The following is a 23,187-nucleotide window of genomic DNA, read 5'->3' as shown; positions in this document are numbered from 1 at the left end:
AAGTTTTTTCTGTGTTTTCCTTGCTTTCCTTGATCTTTCTGTCAATCCTTTGAAGGTACTTAAATATCTTTTTTTTTTTTTTTTAATTCTTTCTCAGTTAGTTTTAGTTCTTGGAAACATTTTCTGGTTCTGCATATTGGTCATTTATTTGAGTCATCTCTCTTGTTTCTTTCATGTGAGCCAAAATTGCCTGTTGTCTCTGAAGCATTGTTGGGTTGTCATCAGTTTAGGACCCAGAGAGGAGAAAATTCTGGAGGTGCTCCTGCAAGCTAAGGAGCTCATGAGGTGAGAATGGGAGGAAGTGACAGCAGAGTTCCTGGCCTTCGGTGGAATTCCTATTGGCCTTGGCATTACCTATGTTCAGGGCACTCAATCCAGAAGCAGCTCATGGAGGCCCTTGATGGAGCTAGTTTCAGTGTCTGTTAGGACCACAAGGCAGCTGTGGGCAGGGTGATTGGTTAAATGTTGATCTAGTGACTTTATGGGTTCTGTTGGTCCTAAGTTGAGACCACCTGAATCCAGGCACCAAAATGGCACACCAAGGTGGTTCAGCTGCCCCAGACTCACATTGTGGGGATCCCAACCATTTGGTTTTGAACTTTCCTGAGAGCAGGGTCAGCACTGGGGGGGTAGATGAGGGTGGGAGCTTGGCTACACTGTTGGTTATCAGGGGAATGTGGAGGAAAAGAAGGAATCTCACTTTTCCAGTCACCTGTGTGACTCTGGTCTGCCAGGCCACCTTCTGTCACCAAAGCTTCTCACAAAGATTCAGAACCGTTGCACCACATCTGGCCAGTCATTCACCAGTCAATCTCCTTCTCTTGCTATCCCTGCTCAGCTTTTCCTCACAGAAAGTTCTCGATTCACTCTAACCTTTCTTCTGAAGTTCAGGGGTCCAGGATTTTGATCTGTGTCTGTTTTATTTGGTCTTTCATACCTTGGTTGCAGAGGGACTGCGTAGTGAGTCTGCCTAGTCCGCCATCTTACAGGAAATCCTAGGTTTTCCTTTTTGTACAAAGGAGATTTAGAACTCATTCTGCTCACCGTTTGGTATTTTAAAAGCATCTTCCTTATTAAGCAGCAGAGTCTATTCAGTGGCAGAGGAAGCTACTGCTGAATAGGAGCCTGAATTTTCAGTGGCCCTAGGCCAGGCATGAATGTGGGGAGTGTGTGCCCGAGAGGGGTCTTGTGCTTATGCTGGAAACTGGCAAGAAGATGGACCCTAGAAGGACCACAGAGCTCCTTCTGGGCACACCTGGCCTGGAGGGATAGCAGTGCATGTGTGTGGTGGGAAGGAGGAGGAAGGATGGGATTCTCCTCTGCGTCCTTGGGCCAGGGAGGTGTGAAGGGCTGTCTGGAGGTGTCACCTCCCCTCTGATGACTTTGGCTTCTATAGCTTTGTCACTGGTTAAAGGTGCCTCCAGTAACATTTGCTGGCCACCTCTTACAAGAAGCCTTGTAAACTTGTTAACATTAGTTCCTACCTGACAGATCATGTACCCTTCTCCCATCCTGGTTAAAGTCCTCATTCTATTTGGGGCTGCTCTTTTCCTGGTATTGTGAGGACAAACAGCAGTTACTACTGGAATTCCACAACCCAGTCATGGAGACCCACATCCTTGTCTCATAGAAGACACAAGTGTGTTGTGTTAAGTGCTGTCAAGTTGATTCTGACCCATAGTGACCCTGTATAGGGTTCCCAGGGAGCAACTGGTGAGCTTGAACCACCAATCTTGCAGTTCAAACGACTTTGCAGTCTGATGCATTAGTCCACAGGGCCTCACCAGGATTCCAACACACAAGAGCTGCCCCAAATCCAGACAGATGCTACTTGCAGCTGTGAGACAGCTGGAGTCTGGAGTCAGGAGTTCTATGGCCCTACATGTCCATCCATCAGCCATGGGACCCCTTTCTTCACAGGGGCAGTGTGGGGCACTACTTAGGCGTGTTAGTGCTATGTATGCATCCTCAACTCACTATTCAAGAGCTTTGTGAGCTCAGGTAAGTTACCTGCCTCTCTGTGTCCCCGTTTCATCTGTAAAATGGCATTAAGGATAGAAGGCTATAATGAGATTTCAATGAGTTAATATTACCAACAGATTCTGGCCAGTTTCTGGTACAGTTAGTGCTTTGTACCTATGTCATTAGTTGCTAGTATTGTTATTCTGGTGCATGCGCAGACCAGGGAGGATCCTGCTACTGTCTTACCCACTACCACAAAGAAATGTCTGTGGATTAGCAGCACCTAACAGTAGTGCCCAACAGGAAAGAGGGGGAGCCCTCCTGAACGCCCCCTCCCCTGAATGCCTCTGCATTGTGTCAACTTCTCAGTGGGCTCCTTTCCTCCATGTTCTTCTCCACTCCGCAGCAAAGGGAACTTAAAAACATCCTGCCATGATTTCAGGATACAGGATTTGGCCCTTGCTCACCCCTTAGGCGGCACCGCTCACTCCCAGCAACCCTTCCCCTAGGTTTAGATTCCTCCAATCTTTCCGACCTTTGGTCAAGCTGTTTCCCTTCCTAAGCAACAACTGTTCCTGTTTCCCTCCCCTCCTTTGTCTTCATTCCTATGTTCCTTTCCTTGGGCCAGTTGGAGTTGAACCAGGATCCAGGTATACAAAGGGGCTTCAAAAAGTTAATGGAAAAATGGAATTGAAAGATAATGAAATTTTTCCTCGCACTGGCAATACACTGCTTGTTGTTGTTGTTAGGTTCCATTGAGTCGGTACCGACTCATAGCGACCTTATGCATAGCAGAACGAAACACTGCCCGATCCTGGGCCAACCTCACAAGGCTTACGGACACTCAACCCGGCCTCTCTCTCCCAAGTTATCACAATTTGGGAAGCGGCCAGGGGGTGGATCCTCGCCCCGCTTCTCAGTGGCCCCGCCCCTCCGGCCCTGAGTGGTCGGTTTCTGGGGCCAGCCCCGCTCCTCAGCCAATATTACAACGGTGGAACCCAGCGGGACTCAGCTGACGCTACGGTTCACGTGACATTAGTGCCGGGGGAACATGGCGGCGTCCGCACGGTGAGTGCTGCTTCTGTCTTTCGTTCGATCCCGCGGGCTCGGTCTTCCTGGTTGGGCCGTGGGTGAGCGGCTCCGCCTCACTTCTTCCCAGGTTCCAGCCACCGATCGCCGGGTCAGAATGGCCGTTCCGAATCGGTGTTGGACGCTGGTTCCTGCAACCATCTCCGTCCCCATCCATCCCACTCCGCACTCAGCATTGGGGCTGCCCTGCCTTCCAGACCCCTCACTGCGTCTGCGGCCGAGGTCGGGGACCCTCAATTGGGAAGGCAGTGTTGCCAGGGCTCCACATACTCGGACGCTTCCCGGGGAAATGATGTTTGTGGTGGACTTCCTTTTCCCAGCAGGCTACTTGCCCACATTTCTCAAGAGTCCAGGGACATTGCGTCAGAGAAACCTTCCATAACCCACTTTTAAAAAATTCTACTTTTTGCATCTCTTTGCATCTCCTGAATGGGACAGAGGTGTGGCACTCTACTAAAATAAGGTTTACAGCCTTGGGAAACTGGAGCACTGCTGCTCTGTCCTTACAGGGTCGCTATGAGTAGAAATCGACTTGATTGCAACGAGTTTGATTGGTCTTATCATCTCGTGATAAGCTATGTACTTGATCAGTGTCTTCTCCCCCTCTAGAATGTAAGGGCAGGACCTTTCTCTGGCTCATAGCTGTGCCTCACTAACACAGTATTTTGCACAAAGCAGGTTCCCAATACCCACCCATTGCCATCCTGTTGATTTCGACTCCTAGCGATCCTGTACAATGCTTCCGAGACTATACATTTTTATGGGAACAGACAGCCTCATTTTCCCCAGAGGTGGGTTTGCATGCCGACTTTGAGGTTAGTAGCCCAATACTTAACCTTCAGCACCGCCAGCACATCCTTTGTTGTTGTTAAGTGCCTTGGAGTCAGTCCTGACTCATATCCATCCTGTATAAGGTTTCTGAGGAGTGGCTGGTGGGCTTGAACCCTTGATATTACAGTTCAAATTGACCTTGCAGTGTTGCACATTAACTCTCAGTGCCACACCAGGACCTAAGACTGTACCACACCTACACCAGCTCATCTTAGGTGCCCAATGTTTTTGTTGTTAAGTGCCATCAAGTCAGTTCCCACCCATAGCGACCCTGTATAGGGCTTCCAAAGAGCAACTGGTGAGCTTGAACCACAGACCTTGCAGTTCAAACCGACTTTGCAGTCCTGTGCATTAACCCACAGTGCCACACCAGGACTCCAGGTGCCCAATAAGTTTTGTTTAATTAAAGATAGGATTAGTGTTTCTAGTAGAAGAAAGTGTGGAAGTTTTGATTCCTTGAAACATTGGCAGGAATTTCACTTGAGGGAGCATTGGAACCAAGGTTGAGAGAGAAAGCAATTGAAAGTTAGCTGTGGACAGGGAGTTGTTGTTGTTGTTGTTAGGTGCCATTGAGTCAGTACCGACCCATAGCAACCTTATGCACAGTAAAATGAAACTCTGCCCGATCCTGGGCTAACCTCACAGGGAGAAGTTGGGCAAATTCCCTGGGCTTGGTGTCCCAGGTGACCTCTCTAGACTGTCCTGAGGGGCTAGAATCCTAGTAGGGTTTTAATCATCTCAGATCTTTTTAGAAATAACTTATCTGTGCAGAGGGAGTAATGGGGAAAGGGCATGGGCCTAGTGGTGCTGGGGGCTAGGAGGAGTAGCAGTAGAAGGGGACAACGCTCCAGATTGGGAACAAAGATCAGGAACTGGTGAACTGAATAGTCTCTTGTTTTGGGAGGTAGAGTGAATAGTAACAGAAAAATGGGCTCTTAATTGGCCTCCAACGTTGGGAGAGTTTAGGACATACTTGCTAAACATTCAGTGGGTGTTTGCTGCATTCCAGACCCAGTACAGGACCTGACTAGTGTGCTCACACCACTGGACAAGGCAGGCATGGGAGGAACCCTGTCATTCAGATGTCCGTCTCTGGTTTTGATGTGTGCCATGGAGGGACATGGGTTCTGAGCCCAGGGAAGACTTCAAGCTCTGGATGACATCTGTGCTAGTCCTTGAGCAATGAGACAAGCCCCTGGGTGGGGTTCTGTGGGTGTAAAGGCCCAGGTGTTTGTTAAGGAACCTAGAGTAAGATCCTTGAATTCAGCCTGTAGCTCTGCATTAAAGAACAGAGTGAGTATATTGGGGCAGGTAGTACCCAGATGTGAGTCTCTTGTCCCCAGGGACATCCAGGGGCTGCAGTTGGGTTCAGGGCCTTGACTGGCCTGAGACTGCTGTTTCTCTGCAGGTACAGAGGAGTCAGCTTGGGTGATTGGATGGGAATGAGCTTGGAGTTGGCAGGAGCCTGGAGAAGGGTTCTTTGAGCAAAGACAAGGCTAAGAACAAGCTGGTTCTCTGGGCTGTGGCGCAGGAATGCTTGAGGGGTGAGGGCTGACAGGTCTTAGAGAGGTATGCTACTGGAAGGGAAACTTCCAGAGCTTGACAGGGAAGAACCATCCCAAGCTAGTATGGGCTGCCCTGGCATATAATTGGAGCCTAAAGTTGTGCCCCAAGGAACTCTGGTAGTGTAGTGGTTACGAATCGGGCTGCGAGCTACAAGGTCAGCAGTTCAAAACTACCAGCTGCTCCGCGAGAGAAAGATGACGCTTTCTGCTCCCGTAAAGATTCACAGCCTCGGAAACTCTGTACAGGGTCGCTATGAGTTGGAACCGACTCTACGGCACACAACAACAACTAAGTTGTGCCCCAGTGGCTTCCTTAAAGCGAAGAAGTTTGTATTTCCAGTAGAGTGTCACCCCACAGCGGAACTCACAGGCCAGGCCAGAGTGTCTGGATGACTAGACGCTCCAGGTTTAAGATAAGAATTCTGCAGAGGGTCTGCTCTGAGATGACCCCCTGGCATAAGCCCTGTTCCACCGGCACTTAGTGGGAGGGGGTGCTGCCTCCTCCTTGAGCCTCACTCTGAGTTTTCCATGGTTAGTTAGGCTTTTGATCTCTGGCTCCAGCCAGACCTGTCTGTACTTTCTTCCCCACTTGGTTCTTGACTTCCTCCTCCTCCCTTTGACCTGGAATGCCCTTTCCCCTGACATCATTGTGTACGGACTTGGGGAGATGAAAGAGGGAAAGAAGGCACTCAGTGGCCAGCCTTCCCATCATAGACCCACCCTCAACCTAAGGTTAGCCTGAGGCCTTTGCTCTGGGAGCACAAGGTCACTTCAGGGCAACTCCTCCCACAATACAGACACATGCAGGACTGCTCAGATGTCCTGTCCTCCCCAAAGCCTGTTCTGATACTCCTCCTTCTTACCTGCTCAGAACTCCAAGACCCCCATTGTTCTCCATAAGCTATGTCTTCCTCTCCTGGCTGGGTGAGGGGTTGCTTCCCTTCAAGCGTGTGCGGGCATCCTGTGGCTGCCCTGTGATTGGGGCTGGGTGAAAACTGAATGAATGGAAGGGGGCTTTACTCTCAGTTAGTTCAGATAGTCCCCCAACCCCCGCAGCTTTCCTGGGAGACTCACAGTGAGTGAGGAGAAGGGTCAGTGGTGGGATAGAACCCTGGGAAGGAATATGAAGAAATGGCTTTGGTTCTTTAATTGAGACGCTGCAGGGAGCTTTCTCTGCTGGGGACAAGTGGCCCTGGGTGTGTACCTGCTGTGCCATAGGTCGTGTTAGAGTCAGCATTCTTCTGCAGGGAACAGGCCTGAAGGAGTCATGTTTGTCCCCATCCTGAAGTGACCCTTGTGCTCTGGGAGCAGAGGTTTCGGGCTGACCTTAGGTTAGGGGTGAGACTGTGAGAGGCAGGCTGGCTACTGAGTGCCCACTCTGCAGAACTTACTCCCATCTCTCTCTCAGACTCAGCAGTCCACAGCCCCCTTGGTCCCTTTGTGCCTGTCAGTCTCCCTCCCACCAGGGTGATTGGGCTGGCCTTACTGGCTGGTACCTTGTACCAAGCTGAGGCTTCAGGTGTGAGGTGAGAAAGCAGGCAGGGTGTCCCTCTAAGGTTGAAAGTGTGATCCACTCCCGACGAGGTTTCATTTCTAGTGCAAGGGTGTGGCCCCTGTCTGTGCCTGGGATCCCAATGATAAAACAAAGTATGGTCCCTTCTCAGCATAATGGTTTGAATGCTTGAAATAAAAACACAGGATTCCAAGGAAAACCAATTTTATTGAGATATAGTTAACATACTGTTTAATTTGTGATATGGTAATACACACCTCTGTGTTGTCATATGAAATAAACATCTAGCAGCAGGTCTAATTTGGAAGTAGTGATGAGCGTAAATGATAGCTTGAGATATTGCAACAATAATGTGGTATGAAAATACCTCTTGATTTCTGTTGGTGACAGATTCAAATGCACTGTGGATAATGCTGTGTTAGCTGTTTACATTCTGTTTGGAAGGAAATGTAAATCTGAGTGAGAGGTTAGAGAAAATAAAGATAGGTCTTTTGATTCCACCCAGGTTCCCAGTGGCCCTGGTGTCTATGTACAAATCCCCAGGGTTCTGTGAGCCTTGGGTAGGAACGTTACAGGGGGCCATTGATGAATTGGGGGTGTTGAATGGGGCCAGGGATCATACCCTTCTGGGATCTGGGTCCCCTTAGCTCAGCCTGGGACTGATAACTGGGCATGGGAGGGACAATAGCTACTCTGTGGGGGCTGAAAGATTGCTCAGTGAGTCCTTTTGATACATGGCAGTTGCTGGTCAGCCAACCTTTGCTGCTCTTCCGCAGAGCAGAGAGCTAATGGGGCATTGTGTGGGCTTTCGGCCACCTGCATTCAGGCGTGCCTTATTTGTGCTGGGACTTGGAGGGATGACATGGCCTTTGCCTTTTAAATTCCAGGTGCCAGTTAACAAAAGCTGAAGCAGAATCCAGCTGGAGAGGTTTTATTGGCGCTGTTTTTGTGGAATTTGTAGGGAGAAGTCATCTGCTTTGGCGTTAGGCCTGACAGTGTCTTTGAACGTTTGGTTTGCACTGGGAGAAGTCAAAGGCCCAGCCTCTATACTCTGGATTCCACGGGTGGCCTCTGGTAACTATTGACTGCTATGTGTTGTCCCTCCTGGTGACTCAGGCCAGGCTGCTCTTCTTGGGAGTGGACCCTGCAGAGAATGAGGATTCTTATAGATTCCCCTCAGTTACCACTGACTGCTTGAGCAGCAGATACCTTCTGGGGTTTCTGTTCTGACTTGGGTAGTCCTCAGTGCCCTGAGTCAGGCCTGTCAGAAGATCTGTGGACAAGAGGCGTCCCAGCCTTCTGAGGACCGGGCAGGGGGTACTAGGCACCTGGTGTTTAAGGAAGGAATCTCAGGCAGATGGAGAGTGAGGGGTGGGAGATGAGGGGGCAAGGCTAAGTGCTGCAGGCTGGGTGGATGGGGACCAGGCATTTTCAGTTGGTGGTGCAGTTGGGTGACACGTTGGGTGACAGGCCCAGGTGGATCTGGGGCCGCTTTGGCTGAGACCACCTGGACCTGTTGTCTTGGTGTCTTTAACTCTGGGCTCTTGGAGAATCTGAAGAGATGTGTTTCCTCCCCATGCTACCCTCCCTCCCCCACTCCCCCAGCCTCTGTGGGCTTTACTCGGGACTTGGGGCGGGGGGGTGATTCTGTGCATGGGTGCTCTGGCTGCACTTTCAGTTCCTGATTGTGGGGACACCATCCCTGAGGCCTTTGCCTTTCAGGAATCCCTGTGGCTGAGATGGCAGAAAAGCAGCCCAGATGCCTGAGTCTCCCTAGGGGGCTGATGGGGCATGTGCCCAGGGAGGCCAGCCTAGGACTCCAGGACCTGCTTCTGGCCCCACGGTGGGGGGTGGGGGTGGGGGTGGGGCTGATGTGGTTCCAGCCCCACTGGGCTTCCTCATCTGTACAGCTGAGTGTGACCCCATGTGTCAACTATGACAGAGGTTTATTCAGCAAATATGTATTGAGTACATACTATGACCAGAGCAGATCTAGGAGGCTGTCCTCATGGAGTTTACATTCTAGTGGGCAGCAAACCCCCAAGGCGACCCGTGTCGGGTCGGTCAGGGACCTGGCGGGATGCAAATCATTCATTCAGAGGGATGACTGGGTGTCTGTGCAGGAAGACTTCAGGGCGAGCCAGGTAAAGAGAACCCAGGAGAGAAGACGAGGCATGCTGTTCAGGAATAGGAGAGCTGTGTGCTAGGACAGGGGGTCTGGCTCCTTGGGGAGGGAGCCCACCCTCTTACCTGCCAGTCTCTGCCTCCCACTGGCTAATCCCACCCGCTGGTGATGACGTCCATGTTGGTGGGCTTCCAGGCCCAGAGCAGGGTGCAGGGGTGTATCTGAGGACTGTGAAAAAAGCCCAGACCAAGTGCTGAAAGCTGGATACTGGGAGTGGGGAGGGTTTAAAGAGTGAAGTCTTGGCATTGGTGCCAAGGTGTGTGTGTGGGGGGGTGGGGGGTGTCGCCTGCTTAGGTGTCTTGGGTATACCACTTTGCGTCCATCCACCCACTTTGTTAGTGGCATTGGGCTCTAAGGGTCCCATGACAGGAGGTGTCTGAGGCCTCTTGGAGGCAGCCACACTGAGAGGGGACGGCTCCGTCAACCTCTCCCACTGCAGTTGGGGGCTAGAGGGCAGAGCCTTCCCTTCTCTCACCCTGTGATGGAACCAGTAATGGGCTGTCCTGCCTTCCATCCTTTATTCATTCATTCAGCAGATACTGAGCATCGGAGGCCCTTCTGGGGCCTTTGTTTTAGGCACCAGGAACCACATGAAGAAACTCTCCTCACTGGAGCTTCTGTTTTAGCTGAAGAGACCAGCGATGGATCTCTAATGTTAGGTGGTGATGGGTGTGAGGTAGTGACAAGCGTACGAAAGGGGAGGGACACAGAGTAAATGGACAAGTTTAGATGGGCCCACTAGGAAAAGAAGGCAGAATGAATGAGTGAGCCACGTGGGCACCTAGGAGCAGAATGTTCCTAGCAGGGAACAGTAGTAGCAAAGACTCTCAAATGGGAAATTGCTTGGGGTTTAGGCCCCAGTAAGACTTTGTGGCTGGAGAGAGGTCAAGGAGGTGAAGTGACAGGTCCAGGTGTCCCTCCAGCCTGCAGACTGGGGACTGTTATTGTTTTTATGTGCTGTGGAATCGGTTCTGACTCATAGCAACCCTGTACAGGGTTTCCAAGGCGTGGCTGGTGAGCTTGAACCACTGACCTTGTGGTTCAAACGACTTTGCAGTCCAGTGCATTAGCCTACAGCGCCACACCAGGACTCCACACTGTTGTTGTTGTTATGTGCTGTGGAGTCGGTTCTGACTTATAGCGACCCTGTACAGGATTTCCAAGGAGTGGCTGGTGACTTTGAACCTCCGACCTTGCAGTTCAAACTGACATTATACTCCAATGCATTAACCCACAGCACCACACACTGTTGTTGTTAAGTGCCATCGAGTCGGTGCCGACCCATAGCTACCCTGTATAGGGTTTCCAAGGCGTGGCTGGTGGCGTGTGGCAGGGGGCTCCATCTGTGTTGTGCTCGTGTTATTTGAATGGGCTGATGATATCTGAGAGGAGGTGTCGGATGGGCCCTGGGGTTTGTGAACCTGGAGTAGGATATCATGGGCCTTAGGTACAGAGGGCACTTAATGGAGAACAGAGGGGGTGGTGGGGTGGGGTGGGATCAGCTGTGCTGAGGGAGGAGGTTAGGAAGAGACCTGGAGGATGAATGGAAGGAGAGGAGAGTTTGCAGGGGCTGGTGCTCAGTGGAGTCATGGCTGTGGAGAGCCTGGGACCTCTTAAGTGGACTCAGTAGTGTGGACGTCACTGTGGTCTGATTAGGTGGATCGATGGGAGGATGGGCAGCCAGGACTTTGGGATGGTGGGTTTGGGAGACTCTATAGGATTTTTGCTGCCAGTGAGAAGAGAGAAAAGGATGGGGTGGAGGTCAAGGGAAGTTCTTTTGTATTTTTGAACTGGCACATTACTACTCTATGTGTGGAAGCTGAGGGTGACCCCACAGAGGGGACATAGATGTGCAGTGCACAGTGAAGGGGAAGGCAGGGGCGGAAGGGTGTGGAAAGAGATGGAGCATTTGGGGAGTGGGTGCGGGCAGATGAGCTGGCCTCTCAGAGTGTACCAGTTTCCTTCATTTTCGGTAAGCCAGCAGGGTGGGAGCTAGGCCTGGTGCCGCGGGCCTGTGTGGGGAGAGGACTGAGGGGCTTTCAGTGCACAGAGAAGGCTGCAAGCAGGCAGGAACACGGATGCGGTGTTGTCTGCTCCAGGTCGGAAGTTCCTTGAGGGGAGAGTGGAGTGGGCCTTTCTCTGAATTGTGCAGGCTTTGCCTCCTGGGGCCTCACCTGCCCACTCTGGTGAACCAGGCCCAGGTGTGCCTCATCCACAGGTGTGGGTAATGTGGCAGGTGCAGGGAGGGGCTCTGTGGTCCTCGGGTTGCCACAGCGGGCTTACCCTTCCAGATGTTTCACGGTGCTGATGGAGGCCCCTGTGGCCGTGTGTCTCCTGTCTTTACAGACCTTCATTTTGGCTGGGGAATGAAACACTCAAGGTGCCGCTGGCGCTCTTTGCCTTGAACCGGCAGCGGCTGTGTGAGCGTTTGCAGAAGGCGGCCGTGCAGTCGGGTTCTGTGGTGCTGCTGCAGGGCGGTGAGGAGACACAGCGCTACTGCACGGACACCGGAGTCCTCTTCCGCCAGGTGAGCCTGTCCCTCACCAGCCTCAGCTCTCCCAGTGCAGAGTCGGAACTGACATTGCTGGGGAGGGAGCAGGCTTCATGGGGGAGACAGCATTTGGCGTGGGCCTTGAAGACCAAGCTGAATTCTGACAGGTGGGAGGAGGGTGGGCATAGAAGGGGCAGCAGAGGTGGGTCCCTGGGCCGGACTGCCTGCAGTGAAGAGGGTGAGGCTGCAGGGGTCTGGTAGGGGACATGAGAGTGGCGAGGCCTGGACTTTCATCCTGACTTGGACAGTGCTGATGTTGCGACCCTCACTGAGCCTGCGTGTCCTCAGCTGAAAGTCCCAGGACTTCCTGAGCTTCTGGAACCAGTTGGGGTGGTGGCCGGCCCAGTTTCAGGGTGCCAGCATGCATATGGCAGCCCTTCCTGGTAGTGCTTTGTCCCCGCCCCTCCTCCCCCCACAAGGGGTTCACATGGGAAACCTGAGAGACTTGAGTCAGGCCCACACTCAGTCCCTAGCCCACTTTGCAAATGAGGAAACTGAGGTTCTGAGGGGAAATGACTTGCCAATGACTGAAGCTGGTATTAGAACCCCGTCTTCTGTCTTCTGTTTGCCCCCCTGCCCCGCCCCGGGCTAGGGTCCAGCCACAGTGGTAACAGCAGGTGGGCAGTGCCTTTCACACATACTGTCTAGGGAGGGGTAGCAGAGCTGGGCTTCCCAGCGGGGCTGCATCTACACAGAAACGCACTGTGGAGCGTGATTGCCGTGATTGCCGAATGTTCAGAAAGCGCCCCCTTCCCCAAGGATCCCTTCCCTCTGTTCATGCAGTGTTCATGCAGCTGTGAGCCTGCCCCTTCCTGGCTGCCGGAGAGGTGGACATTTGAGTACAATTGTTTCTGAATCATCTTGATACGTCCTGAGATTTCCACATCCTGTGATTTCCACACCCTTTTCCTCAGTTCAGCTGTTGGCTCCTTTACTGATGTTATTCTGTGGTACTTTGAGATGAGACCCTTCCTCGTTCTCTGCTTCATATCTCTGTGGAGTTAGTTCAGCTCAGTGTTTACTGCTAAACCCTGAAGTCACCAGCTGCCCCTGGGACTAGGAGAGGGAAGTACAAAGTCCTAAGTAGACGGATAGATTCAGTGCAGATACCTGGCCCTGGTGCCTGGATCCAGGTGGTCTCTTGCTTGCCTGCTGGTAGCAGGGGAGGCAGAGAGGCATTGAGTTCACACTGGCCTGGAGGGTGCTCATGCCCTTGGTCACTCAGACCTGGGCCTCTGTGTACAGTGGGCGTGGTGAATATGAGGGTAAGGCTGGGCTTGTGTGTGAGACCCTCCCCATCAGAGAAGACGTGAAGCCGGGATGGAAAGGGACAGGCTGTCAATGGAGCAGGGAGCAGCATGCTGAGATGGTGGTGGTGGTGAGGGGAATCTGGGGATGTTGGGAGGCTGTTTCCAGGGTGAGGGAGCAAGATGCTGGGTCCAGTCCCCCGTCCCTGTGCCTGCTGACTGGGTTTTTGTCCTCATTCCAGGAGTCCTTCTTTCACTGGGCATTCGGGGTCACCGAGCCTGGCTGCTACGGCGCAATCCATGTGGACACAAAGAAGTCCATCCTCTTCGTGCCCCGGCTTCCTGCCAGCCATGCCACTTGGATGGGAAAGTAAGGAGCATTCCAGGCAGTTATGTGGGTGCATGGGGTGCAGGGCAGTGCTGGGCCTGTTGGTAGGAAGGAGAGAAAGAGTAGAGAGAGTGGTCAGACCCATTGATAGGCATGTTCTCTACCTGAGCCTGGCAGCCCATCTGGTGAAGGGAAGGGGCAGAGCCTCAGTGACAGAATGGGTGGGGTCTAGTTTGTTCATCCTGAAATTCTCACTTTGGTGACATGCCCAAGACTTTAGCCCCAGTGGGCCCTGTTACTGCTGCCTGGCATGGGTGGGGCCGGCCCCTGGGTGAGGTGTGGGCTGCGTGTGGCAGGGAGGTGGCGGTGGGTTAGGTTCAGGCACAGCAGCCTAGGGCCCTTGTGTGAGGTCATTATTCCAGGCCAGGGGGCGGTATGTAATACCTGCTGTGTATCTGCCTGAGATGTAGACCCTGCCCTCAATCTTCTCATCTGCAAAATGGGGTAGAGGCTCAGGGCTTGCTATGGTGACGTGTCAGCCTGGTGGTCTGGGCCATATTGAGGAGCTCCCCCTGCTCCCTCTGTCCCCTCCCCCAGCATCCATAGAGCCTGCCAATTCCAGGGTCCTCTGTTCCATCTGCCCTCCTGGGAACTGTTCCTGCCTGCTCAGGGCACCGAGGCAGAAGCAGATCTGAGGATCCTGCTTACCGCCATCCAGCGTGTCTTTTCTGCCTGGAGAGTGATTGTTGTTTGATGTGGTAGAGTTGGTTCCAACTCATAGCAACTCTGTACAGGGTTTCTGAGGAGTGGCTGGTGAGCTTGAACCGCTGACCTTGTGGTTCAAACTGACCTTGCAGTGCCTCTGGGCTAATACAGAATCGTAGCCTTCAGTGCCTATTATCCCAGGACATCCATTACCAGGCGGGCTGGCGGGACTCTCCTCTTCCACTTCCTCAGCTTCCTGCCTCCCACCCACTGCCATGGCCCTTCAGTGTGAACTCGGTCGCCTCTGTGTAAAAATTTTTCTTATTGTTGAGGATAGCCACAGGAAAACATGCACCGAAGTAACAACTTTGACAAGAACAAAAGCATTGATGATTTTCTTCAAGATGTGCAACTATTCTTACCCTCTTTTTCTGAGTTGTTCCTTCCCGATTAACATAAACTCACTGCCTCTTAAGTTTCCTATCCAATCTTCCAAGTTGTTGCTGTCCGTGTGATCTTGTGGTGCAGTGAATGACTTAATACGGCCCCGCTAGCCATAGTCTGATGTTTTGCCAAGTGTCGTAAATCCTAGTCTCTATGCCTGTAGTTGGTTTCCTGGTGTAGCGCTGTAGGGTAAGCACTGGACTGCTAACCACAAAGGCAGTGGTCCAAACCCACCCGCTGCTCTTCAGAAACTCTATTCAGGGTTCCCTCTACAGGAACCGACCTGATGGCACTTCACAATACAATAGCAGCGTATCTGTAGTTATTGTCCCGTTTTGGAATAAGGCCCTTTATGCTAATAAGGCGAGATTAGGGTGGGATGTCTCTTGAGTCGCCACTTTGCTAGAGGGTGTGACTTGTCACTACCCTTCATCCCTTTACTGAAGCTGACCCCCTGCTTGCGTCACAGCTTTTATGTTGTAGCTAGGTGCCCTCTAGTCAGTTCAAACTCATAGAGACCCTATGGACAACAGAACAAAACATGGAGCATTCTGGCGGTACTTCTTCTGGCAGTTGTGGTATATTCACTAGTCTTCACCACCAACAGCATCATCCAAATGCAGCAGTTCTCCTCTGGTCTTCCTTAGTCATTGTCTGACAAGAGATAAAAGAAGGGAGAGATGAGCAGAGAAAGGGGACCCGATTCCCACTAAGAAGACAAGGGAACTGAGATTGTCCCTTGGACCCGGGGTCTCTATGCTGGGAACCTCTTAGTTCCAGGAGGCAGAGAACTCTAACACCAGAGATGGTGAGAAGCAGCAGCAGACATACGGCCACAGCAGAGCAGGACATCTGAGAGACTGGCACGAGACAGTACAGTGGACTCCCCGCCCAAAGAGCTAAGGGCTTCCGTGTAGGAGCAAGGTGCCTCTGGGTACTTGGTGGAGCTAGGCTTGCTGCCCATGGAGCTGGAGCTGAACACCTTCATGTAGAGGCTCGCTGGTGTCAACAGCTGTATCATTTTGCATTCCCACTAGCAATGGATCGGGTTGGCATTTCCCCACATTCGCACTAACATTTGTTGTCTTTTTTTTTTTAATGTTTTATTGTGAATTATGTGGTAGTTTATTTTCATGGGAGAATATTAGCTTTACATTCATCCTTATCATATATTATTTCATTGCCATGGTTACAATCCTCTCCATACATCATCAACCAACCAAGGGGTATACCCTGCAAGCCTGCCCCCCGGTCGTCAGCACACAACCCCTCTCCCTCTCTGGATCTAGAGTCCCCAGCTGCTCCATCTCTCCACATCATCGTCTCTGCCTCCATCTCTGGCATCACTGCTTCTCTGGGGAGGGTCTCACACTCTGCTCTTCTCCTTTGATGGTTCCAGGGACCTCGGCTCCCTGGACTGCATAGTCAATCACTCCCCGCCTTTTACTGCAGAACGTCCACCTTTACATTTCCAACCCTCATAGTCGTGCTGTCTTCTTTTAATTAAATTTTTATTTTAGCCATCCTGGTGGTGGTGGTGGTGGTGGTGGTGTTCTGTTGAGTCGGTCCCGACTCATAGCAACCCTGTGTGGGGTTTCCACGGCTGTAAACTTTTATAGGAGCAGAAAGCCTCATCTTTCTCCCATGGAACAGCTGGTGGATTCGAACTACTGAATGGCAATGAAATGGAATCTCATTGTGGCTTTGATTTGCATCTCTCTGATGACTAATGATGAGCCCTAGTGGCGCTGTGGGATAAGCACTGAACTGCTAACTGCAAGGTTGGCAATTCTCAAACCCATCAGCTGATCTGAGGGAGAAAGATGAGGTTTTCTGCTTCCTCAAAGACTCAGTCCCTTCCAAGGAACATTCTGGTTGTGCTTCTAAGACAGTTGCTTGTTCTTCTGGCAGTCCATGGTAATCTCACTATTCTCTGCCAACACCATCTTTTAAAGACCTCCATTCTCTGACCAAGGTCTCTGCAGTCCTCCACTTTATTCTGGAAGGCGGAGGGACTTTTGAGTGTATCTCGTCTTCTGTTTTCTTCTTCTCTTGAAGCTTTGCCTCTCCACTGAAGTCGGGAATGTGCTGTCCACCCAGCAGACATCATGTGGGCTGTGGGAGAACCTGAACCAGCCTTGCCATGTTTCCCTACAACTGCCATCTGGGGAGCCAAATGGTACTTGACTTGAGGCTTTAACACCCAGGCTCTGATTGGTCAGGGAACAGCTGTTAGCAGTTGGCGTTTTGGAGCATAATCTCCATTAATACAGGCATAATTTTGCACCTTGGCTACAGCTGGGCTTCAGAGCGGCTGTTCACAGTCCCCCGTTAGTCTGTTCGCGCCTCGCTGAGCTAGCTGTCTGTGCAGACATTTAGGATGACCTTTGAGGGTACAAGTAGGTCGGCAGGGTATGTCTTCCACTGCGAGAAGGGGCTCCGGGTGTGTGTTGGGCAGGTCCACCAAGCATCCTTTGGGGTGGAAAGTCGAACCCCATCTCCTGTACTCCCAGACCTCTTCCTTCCTCTGTCCTCTGGGGACTCTTTCCTAATTCCGGTGTCTTGAGCCTCTCAGGCTTAGCTGTTTGGGAGTGGCCAGGACTGATTGTCTGTGACTGCTTCTGGCCACTGATAATCAATAAAGCACCGAGAGCAGGGCTGATAAGATTTCCTGGCCTTTGCAATCAAAACCCAACAGACTGATCATTTGACCTTCAGCTCCTCCGCTTTCTTTGGAGTCTCTATCTGATGGCCTTTGAAAGGCCATCTGACCAAGAGTGTGGTTAAAGCCGTCCAGGGGGACAGCACCACCCCCATCTGCAGGACCAGCCACTTCCTGCATCACTGGTCTGTCCTGTTGTTAGGGCTGCACATTCTGACCAGGAGGACTGCCCCTCACGCCAGACCCCTTGGAGGAGGATTGTGGTGACTTCTAGTCTTCCAACTGGTTCTTATTTGGAGGCTTGACTTCTTGAAGCGAGAGCCTGCATGTCTGGGGTCCTTGGCGCAGGCAGGGAATCGCCTCTCCGATTCAACACCCTGGGCAGCTTTGAAGCCCACAGAGAGTGAGTGGCTTTGAGCCAAGTTGGGGAGACCCTCCAAGAACCTTTGCAGATTGGCTGAGATGGTGGGGTTTGGGATGTGTGCGGGGCTCCAGGGCTGTAGGGAGGAGAGTGCTGAGGATCTGTGTGGGCCCCAGTGGCCCAGGGAAACTGAAGGGACTGAGTCTCAGGAGATCTGAAGGATCCAAGGCTCTTAGCACTGCTGCTCTTGATAATGGACAACTGTGTGTGTGTGTGTGTGTGTGTGCGCGCGCGCGCGCGTGTGCTCATGCATGGCAGGGGGCAGAGAGGAGGGTTTGGCAGCCTCCTCCCCTCTCCTGTCTCATGTACTCACTATGTTTTGTGGCTCCCTCAGTCTCTCCTAGCCTAGCCTGGCTCCCTCTTTTTTCGGGGAGGGCACGTAAGGCATTGTTTGAGGGGCATAGGTCCTCCGGTAAAGGGGAGGGGAACTCCTTGACTCTGGCCCTTCTGATCATGGGGCTGCTCTCCAGGACTGGGCACCTCCCTGGCTTTGGGGAGGTCTGTTCTGCTCTCTGACCGGCTTCCATTCCAGAACTAACAGTGAAAGGCAGCAGCGTTGTCTGTAGCTGAACGCAGCCTCTGGCCGCTGGAAATGAATGGTGCCGGCTGTAATTTGGCCCGATTACTTATTCATTAACCACACGCAGGTGGTCAGCTAGCCAGCAAGACCTGCTCTTTGAAATTTCATTTTCTGGAGGGCTCTGTGGTGCCTGCACGGCACGGCATTCATTTAAGATCCCCTTCCCGCAGGACACCATGCACAGGATGTGGGCCCTCTCTGTGCTGTGAGCAGACATCTGCTTTGACCTCGAGCTTGTGCTAGGGCCCACCTGTGGACACCAGCCTCCTCCTGGGGACACGGACCCCTCTGAGTCTGGGATCTCTCCCCTCTCTCATCTGAGCTGCCCCTTCCACTGGAAGGGAGGGCTTTATGAATAGGAACAGTTTCCCCACCCCTGCCCCTGGCTTGATGACACCCTCTCCCAATGCAGTTGTTTCTGTTTGGATCTCCCATTTGAAGAGACCTGGCTGGATGCCAGACTCCAGACAGGTGTGGGTGTAGGCCATTGCAGTAGCCACATAGCCCTGACCCGTCTGGCCCTCCAGCAAGCCCAGTGACTTTTCCAGGCTTGCGGGGCTCGTGTGGACACATGCCACTCGTTCTATTACTCCCCGCCCCCACCCCCTCAAATTGTGACTGCTGATCTTTTGGTGCTGGTTTGATGTGGCAGCCTGGCATGCTTATCCACTTGGGTGACATTTAACTGATTTTCATTCTAATTATCTCCCGAAACATGAAAAAGGAGTACTATTCAAACTTAATTATCTCTGCCCTTTTAAAAAGAATGAAACACGAAGCGCTGGGAAAGATGATCACAGCTTTTCAGGTTTTGTCTGTGGAATGGTTGTTCTGGAGCTGAACCAGGCCTGCCACTGGTGATGTGACTTTTGAGACCTCCAAGACCCAGCTGTGGTCCAGCTGGCCTTCAGTGAGGCGAGCAGGCACCTCAATGGAAGAGGGTATCTGGTGGGGCTGGAGCCCTGAGCTCACTCCCCCCTGTGCATGGGGTGGAAGCAGCAGGACCCCCTGTGGGCTGCCCACCCTCATCTCTCTGTGACCTGCATTATAGATGGTGACTGAGGGGGGGCATGCACAGCCCTGGGATCCCCCCATAGTTCACCCCCTTTTGCCTCCCCTCCTCCCATCTCTTCTCGTTCCACATTAAGACCTTGACCTCAAGTTTACCATATAGTACCTGCCTCCCCACTCCTCCCTGTCCCAAATAAAGTGGCCAAACATGTAACACTAGGAAATTAATTGGCATAGCATGCTGGCAAAAATAGTTTGTGGGGGGCGGGGGGAGGCAGACAGGAGGAGTTTGCTCATTTGGGAAAAAAATGCATAATGTGTGTGTTCTTTGTATATATAAAATAAAGGTACTTCATGGATATGTTCCCAGGTGATGAGGCCTAACTACTGAGGCTTTTTTGGCAGTGAGAATGGGAACACATTGCCTACTGACTTCCTCTGACAGCTGTTTGGGTGAGCTGGGAGGGTTGGTGGTGGCTCAGTGGTTGAAAATTCTTGCCTTCCATGCTGGAGACCCCGGTTTCATTGCTGCCTGGTGCTCCTCAAGTGCTGTAGCATGTGTTTCTATGATGCTGCGTAGGTTTCCCGGGAGCTCACAGATGAAGACAGACTAGGAAGAAAGGCCTGGTGATCTCCTTCCAGACATCAGCCCGGGAAGCACAAGTCCAATCCTATTGAGGTCACCTGAGACAGGAGTCGATTCGATGGCAGCTAAAAACAACATAGAAGTGGGGGTGGACGAGCTAGGTGCCCATGCTAATGGTCAAGGTGCCTCTCTGTAGGCAGAGGCCAGGTCCTCTGCATTCCCCAGACCTGTTGGCAGTGTGCTTCCCAGGCACGTCACAGCTGGTATTAGTTAATGAGATGACTGAAGACCAGAGACACATCAGGGCTTGCTGGGGATGTATGTCTGGGATGTACGTCTGTCCTGGAGCAAGGATTGAGCTGGCAAGTGATGACGTACAGACACACTTCACTGATGACCCTGCCTCCTGTTCCCTGGCTTGCGTTTCTGTGTGTGGCTGCAGGAGTATTGGTGTGGGGTTGTAGGATAAGCACTGAACTATTAACCGCAAGGTTGGCGACTCAGAAACCGTATGCAGGGTGGCCATGAGTCTGAACGGACTCCACCGCATGTAACAGCAATGACAGAGTGAACTCTGTGCTGAGAATGTTACTGCTCAGTAGCAAACAGTCATAAGCCCCGGGTCTGGTGTCTCCAGAGTCCAGGGAATTGCTGGTGATCAATACATGATGATGAGGTGGTTGTCATCAATACATGCTCTGCAAATATTCGTAGGTGTCAGAGTTTGTCCATCGGACATTTTTTTAAGATTTTTTTCTTGTGATTTGCAAATAAGTTTACAAGGCAGATTGGTTGCACTCTGTGTTCTGATGTTGATTGCAGTCTCCATGCTGTAACTGGACTCTTCCCCCTTCCTTTCTGTGTTTCCGCTTCTGTTGATCCTTCCTTCCTGTCCTTTCCTGCCTTCTGAGCTTTATCCCTGGCCACATGCTGCCCTTTTGATCTGCCCATTTAACTTTTGGTCCTGTCTCAAACAAGGAAATGAACGTGGTTGCGTTTTGCAAATTTAATTAATTTAATTAATAGGCGCTTGACAGCCAGGGACCACTTCAGAGAAACCAAGAGGGAGGTCCAGCAGAGAGCTCTGGGGGTTGCATTAAGCAGGCACATTGAGGCCAGAGTGTTCCCCTCTACAGGTGAGTTTTGTCCCTGAGCCCTGCCGGCTGTGTGTGGCTGTGCCGTGGAGGCCTACTGCTGACTCACCCACCTGGCCTCAGACCCCTCCTGTCTGTTGTCCCTGCCGCAGCCTGGTTCAGGACACTTGGGTGGGTGGAGCGTGGACTGGTAGAGGTCCAGAGAGCAGAGAGGGGCTCTGTGTTCTGGGCAGTGATGCTGGCCATCGGCATTGCTCTACAAAGGACAAGAGTGACAGATACTTGGGATGTCACCACCGGAAGCTGCTCTTCAAGGAAACCGTTTCCGAGTCTCTAGGTCCTCTGCCCTGTTTTCTGTGGGCCTTCCCAGGTCCTCTGCATCCTTCCCCACGTCCCTGTCATGCCCCTCCCGCCCTTGAGAGCCCTGGGAGCACCATCTGCTGCTTCCTTCTGTGGCCTCTTTTGGCTCTCACACCTGGTGACAATAGCTATTCAAGGCCTTGGACAGGCCTCCGTGTGGGAATGTGTGGGATGGCGAGGTGTGTACCCTTGGTGTTGGCTCAGCACATTGCCCTCATTCACTAAGTGTCCCTCCTCATGCCAATTCTGTTGCCAGCAGTGACACTGACCCATCTGCCTCCAGACAGACCTGGAGCCAGGCCGGAACCCTACCTGGTGGGAGGGCGGCAAGCTGGGAGCCCTTTGCAAGGTGGACGAGGGCTCCCCACCTCGTCTGTTCTGCATCTTTGCCTTCTCACAGGCGGCTCTCTCTGATGTGATGAGTAAACTTGGCATTTACTCTTTACACCGAGTGAGACTGATATCGACTACTTTCAAATGTTCATTGACCCTTCTATTCTCCTTTAAAGAGGCTCAGTCGAGTGGGAGGCAGTTTGTTGCGCGTCCCAAGGGTGGTGGGGTGGGCTCTGCTGCCAGTGGTGGGAGGTGATGAGGGAGTGTCTACCGCTGGGGTCATTTAGTGGCTCAGTGACCCTTGAACCTCTGAACTTGTGTCAGGCAGTCCCATTCAGTGTCAGCTGTGGAAGGGACAGGCATGGGCTTGGTGGGCAGGAAGGTGGTCTGGGCTGAGCTGTTGCCCGGCTCTGACCTGGCATTCCTTTTGCTTCTCTTTGAGGATCCATCCCAGGGAGCACTTCAAGGAGAAGTATGCTGTGGACGACGTCCAGTACACAGATGAGGTAAGCAGCAGCTACGTGCTCTCGGAGCAGCTCAGAGCTCAGTAGCCTTCCTCCTGTTTGATCTCTGTTCCCTGCTGCCATGACCCAGTCCCCTCAGGAGTGTCCTCCTTTGGAGCCAGTAGGCAGGACTCATACATCCCAGACCTCTCTGCAGACGTCTTGGCACTGGGGCAGAGCTTAGTTCAGTAGAAGTGGCTGGTGGCCACCGAGACGTGCATTGGAGAGGGGGACCTGCAGCACGGACAGAACATGGGATCCAAGTCCCCCAAGGCCTGGGCCTTTGTGTACTGTGAGGCCTTCCTCAATCCCTTGGGGCCTGTGGATGCTGCTGTCTGGAAAATCTGAACGTCTGTGGGGTGAGGTAGAGTTCAGGGGTCACGTGGCTTTCATACACTTCCAGTTTGGTTGCCTGGTCTCTCCTGTGGCCTGGTGTGTGAGTTCCAGGACCTGGAGGTCTATCCTGGATCCAGGCAGGTGATAGCTGCCCGACATAACTGCTCCAAGGGCAAGGCTGTGGAAGAGGTGGGGACGCAACGGGGAGCCCTGTGGTCCCCTGGGGGCCAGAGCTGTCGCTGCTGACACTGCAGAGTCTCCCTGGTATACCAGAGGCCTGTCCGTTCTGTCATTGGGTACTCTGACTACAGTTCCCCCAGGGCCATGTGAAGGAACACAGCTCATATCCAGGGGGCCACTGAGGCCTCTTTCTGCCAGTATCTTCTGCTTACTTAGCCTGCAGAGGGAGAAGGGTCTGCGTTTTATGTCCTGTGGTTTTAATACCAAGTTCTGGGGATTACTTATAGCATCTGAAGAGTCTGTTAATTTGCATGTAACCTTCCTCTTGATCTCTGAGTATAGGATCTAAAATAGACTGAACATGTGTTTGCACGGAGCTCCAATGACGTGCTGCAGGATCAGCACTGGACTGCTAACCACATGATTGGTGGTTCAAACCCACCAGCTGCTCCTTGGAAACTCTATATAGGGCCACTACGTATCAGAACTGACTCGACAGCACTTAACAACAACCTGGTCATGGAGTTGTGGTGTGGTGCTGTAAGATAAACACTGGCCTGTAAGGTCAATTTGAACCACCAGCTGGTTCAAATTCACTAACCACTCCTTGGAAACCCTGTACAGGGTCGCCTTGAGTTGGAACCTGCTTGATGGCACTTAACACCTTAACAACAGCAACAAGGTCATGGAGTCCAGGTGTG

At 52.3% G+C, this 23,187-nt stretch overlaps 1 protein-coding gene across 1 annotated transcript in view; it reads left to right on the top strand.

The window, feature by feature from the left end:
- The first annotated feature begins 2,954 nt into the window (after nucleotides 1-2,954).
- PEPD (peptidase D) overlaps nucleotides 2,955-23,187 on the top strand; it is a 143,474-nt gene continuing 123,241 nt past the window's right edge. Inside the window, exons 1-4 of the mRNA XM_006867392.1 lie at nucleotides 2,955-3,030; nucleotides 11,492-11,672; nucleotides 13,186-13,313; nucleotides 21,910-21,973. Of these exons, the coding sequence (XP_006867454.1) occupies nucleotides 3,014-3,030; nucleotides 11,492-11,672; nucleotides 13,186-13,313; nucleotides 21,910-21,973 (390 nt within the window). The 5' untranslated portion in view covers nucleotides 2,955-3,013. The remainder of the gene's footprint in view (nucleotides 3,031-11,491; nucleotides 11,673-13,185; nucleotides 13,314-21,909; nucleotides 21,974-23,187) is intronic.

This window comes from Chrysochloris asiatica, unplaced genomic scaffold (genome assembly GCF_000296735.1).
Source record: "Chrysochloris asiatica unplaced genomic scaffold, ChrAsi1.0 scaffold00104, whole genome shotgun sequence".
NCBI lineage: Eukaryota > Metazoa > Chordata > Mammalia > Afrosoricida > Chrysochloridae > Chrysochloris > Chrysochloris asiatica.
The sequence above is the reverse complement of the archived record's forward strand: the minus strand, read 5'-3'. Positions and strand labels throughout refer to the sequence as shown.